The sequence below is a fragment of the Lathyrus oleraceus genome, chromosome 5, assembly GCF_024323335.1.
Source record: "Lathyrus oleraceus cultivar Zhongwan6 chromosome 5, CAAS_Psat_ZW6_1.0, whole genome shotgun sequence".
NCBI classification, from domain to species: domain Eukaryota; kingdom Viridiplantae; phylum Streptophyta; class Magnoliopsida; order Fabales; family Fabaceae; genus Lathyrus; species Lathyrus oleraceus.
Genome location: NC_066583.1, coordinates 78,356,542 through 78,360,313, shown reverse-complemented (window position 1 = coordinate 78,360,313; position 3,772 = coordinate 78,356,542). Strand labels below are relative to the sequence as shown.

General features: G+C 40.1%; 1 protein-coding gene across 1 annotated transcript; it reads left to right on the top strand.

Moving 5' to 3' along the window:
- The first annotated feature begins 2,761 nt into the window (after positions 1 to 2,761).
- On the top strand, positions 2,762 to 3,433 carry LOC127078839 (uncharacterized). Its single transcript, XM_051019260.1, has one exon. It carries the CDS (start codon positions 2,762 to 2,764, stop codon positions 3,431 to 3,433), a length of 672 nt encoding a protein of 223 aa, XP_050875217.1.
- Positions 3,434 to 3,772: the final 339 nt, after the last annotated feature.

Here is a 3,772-nt window from a genome sequence, read left to right as displayed (position 1 = left end):
CGTTGCTCCGCCGCGAGGTATCATTGGAACATGTTGATTCTGAACATGACACTATGAAGAAGAGAAAGAGATGAAGCTGGCCGTTGAATACGAATCCATGGTGATGATCACTTGGAGTTCAGGAGTGTAAGTTTGTCGTAGAGATTGTGAAGAATGTGAGGAAGGCGGTGGCAGGATTGTGTCGTCGCGTCGATTTTGTTCGCGTAGGCGTCGTCGACGTAGCTACCGTTTTACATTTTTTCCTCACAAGACGCTGTTACAACTTTTGGTTTCGGTTGATGGATATGTTGAGAATTGTGGGATTGTTTTCAGGCCTGAGGCCCAAACGAGATGCTCCTACCCCCGCCTGCGAGCATAGAGATTTTGGGTCGGTTCATGGACCATGCGCCCTGGATTTCCGTATCAATTATTTTCAGTGGTTCACCCCTTGGCTGTGTTTTTTCTCTAATTATTTTACTAGTTGTATTTCTCTTGTTTTTTATTGATAATTAGGAAATAATTTTAGTTTATAATATTAGATTTTTAGGATCATAATTAGGTTATAATTAGAATATTAGGAAATTAGAAGTTAATTAATTTTAGATTTAGATTTAGAGTTTTAATTAGATATTAAGAATATTATTAGAAATATTAACTAGAAAGAAAGATTAGGTAATGACTTAGAGTATTAGAAATATTGAATCTAGTTTAGAATTTAATTGAATTTAATTAGGTATTTTCGTAAATGGTAGTTTAATTCAATATTAACCAAAATTGTGAATTGACGGTTTTACCCATAGACTTAGGAATAGGCTAATTTCGCATGCTCCCCTAGTTTTAGGACTTGTTTATATTTTAGAGTTAATTTTCATTTGAATGACTTTATTTTGACATATCCCTTGTACTTTAGATGTACCCCCCCCCTTTTCGATGTACGCATTTACTTGCTTTTTTTATTGCTTGTTAGCATCTCCTTAGACATTAGGATCGCTCACCCATTCACAATCGATAATCAAACCCTTGATCCTACGTCAAGCGGTCTCTTTTTCAAGTCGAAAGCAATAAACAAACCCTTGATCCAACATCAAGTGGTCTTTTTCCAAATCAAACTCAAAAATACAATAAATGGCGATCAGGATCGTACGTCACGAGCCTTAAGCGATAAAGAAAGGATGAGACTGGAGCTTTTCTACACTCATTCTAAATGCTTCGAACAAAAGACATTTGGCTTGATCGTTTGAGGTATTCACCTTTATCCATAGTCTTTAGTGCAATCCGAAATAAATAATCCTTTCTCAAAACTTAAAAAAAATTCAACTCATTCAAACCTTTTGTTTGAGCCTTAGGGCGACACAATCAAAAACCCTTCTTCAAGGTAATAAAATCAATCAAACAAACCAAACAATTTTAAACCCGCGAACTACGAAAGCTCTGATTTCTCACTTCAACAAATGGGCATACGTAGGCACGAGGATCTCAATCCTTGGCGAGCACACTAACTTAAAATCTACATCCACTCCGCAAACCATTGGCAAGCATATTTTTTGATAAATAACACACACTTATGCGCAAACGTCCTAGATGGTTCCCATGGAGTACCATGGATGTGAATGGTGCTAATACCTTCCCCTTGCATAACTGACTTCCGACCCTGTTCGTGGTTACGATGACCATTCTTTGGGGTTTTCTCGATATTTTCCCTTTCCTTTGGAATAAATTAAAACCGATGGCGACTCTGCATTTTTCGCGTAGCGACAGCTGAAGACTCTGTTGCGAACACCTCCCTAAGCAAGTCAAGACTAATTTAGGTTGCTTTCTCACATGTGTGTATGTTTATCATTTTGATATTGTTTGCCTTATTTATTGCCTTTCGCTTTAAAATTTGTAATCTATTATGTGGTTCCATGATTTAATGGTTGTGATGGATGGCAACTTTGATTACAAGAAGCCTTGTGGGAAAGAATCTCTACCCGAGTCTAGAGTGCAAACTTGAGATATGAGAGGTTGAGTAGTATGGGTGACCAAGAAGCTTTTCTCGTAAGGGTCGATACGAGAACCTTGCTTAGAGTAAATTCTTTTGGAGACGTTGACGATCGTCAAGCTTTTGGCGTAAGCGATCAATGTTTTCATTAGGATCCATGACTCTAAGGACCTTTGTAGAACATTGAACTTTTGACCAATTAAGATTGATGGTCGCGTAGTGTGGGTCCTCGAGAAGCTTTTCTCGCGAGGGTCAATACGAAGATCTCACTCAAAGTAGATTTTCTTGATGGAGTTGTCGACCGACAAGCTTTTGTCATAAGCGGCAAATAGTCAAGGAGGTCCGTGACTTTGAGACCCTTGTATAGAACCTGATGTCGATGGTCACCTAGTGCGGGTCCCTTAGAAGCTTTTCTCGCGTGGGTCGGTACGAAGATCTCACCCAGAAGAGGCTCATTTGAGGGATTTGATGACCAGAAATCTTTTGTCGTAAGCGCCAAACAACCAAATGAATCGATGACTCTGGGGTCCCTATCTAAAGCCCTAGATCATACCTAGTGAGAGCCCTGATGTGGAAAGCACCCAGTGTTATCCTTCATCCGTACCTCAAACTTTTGAATCTGTGTGCCTGAATGTTGTCCATTCATTTATTCATCCATTCATACATCAAAGTGAAAAGTTCGCATGCATCCACACATCATTTTGCATATCATTTTCCAAACCATAACTAAAATAAGCTCATCCATCCTTTGTCCATAATCCATAGTTGATTTCCCAACACTCGTATTGGACTTGAAAGAACATGGAGCAAAATCAGTTTACATTAAAGGCGGATGTTGATGTGATAAAGAATCAGTTGGACCAACTTGTGGAGGCTATGACAACCTTGGCAAGGAGAGAGGACAACATTCAACTGACGATATTCACTGAGAATGTCATTCCACCTCAAGTAAACAATCTTGCTCAAACTCAGCCTGTGCAGAACCCTGTCAAGGACCAGATTATACAAGAGCGTCCCATTGTCCGAGACGGACACTCCTTTTGCGATGCTATTGAGTATCATAGTTTCTCATTCTCTGTACAAAATTCCCAAGGGGAAGTTCCACTGAGGAAACCCAAGGATCCACGAGATATGAAGGTTGTTGAAAGATTTCAGGTGTTAGAAGAGAAGCTTAAAGCCATAGAAGGGCATGATGCTTTCGGCCTGAATGCTTCAGACATGTGTTTAGTGCCTGGCCTGATAATGCCTCCAAAGTTCAAGGCACCGGATTTCGAAAAGTACAAAGGGGATAGTTGTCCAAAGCAACATTTGGTGATGTTTTGCAGAAAAATGACTTCCTATGCTCATAATGATAAACTAATGATTCATTGTTTTCAGGACAGTCTGAATGGGGCATCATTGAGTTGGTACATGCAGCTAGAAAAGTACCACATCCAATCATGGTTAGACTTGGCTAACGCCTTTTTGAAGTAATACAGATACAATTTGGACATGGCTCCCAGCCGTATGCAGTTGCAAGGCCTATCTCAAGAGAGCGACGAATCCTTCAGAGGATATGCCCAAAGATGGAGAGAGTTAGCTGCTCAAGTTCAACCACCACTTCTAGAGAAAAAGTTAGTTGACTTATTCATGGATACACTGCAAGGTCCATACTACGAAAGGATGATAGGTAGTACTTCACCTGATTTTTCATGCTTGGTGTCGGTTAGAATATGCATCGAGAGCATGCTCAAAAGCGGAAAGATCCAAGATGTCTCGAACATCCAGGCTAGTGAGAGTGAATCCCTTGTCAGTTCCCAAGAGCAAGAGGAG

Excerpts from the sequence above, each read along its gene's own strand:
- LOC127078839 (XM_051019260.1), top strand. The coding sequence starts at position 2,762 with ATGGAGCAAAATCAGTTTACATTAAAGGCGGATGTTGATGTGATAAAG.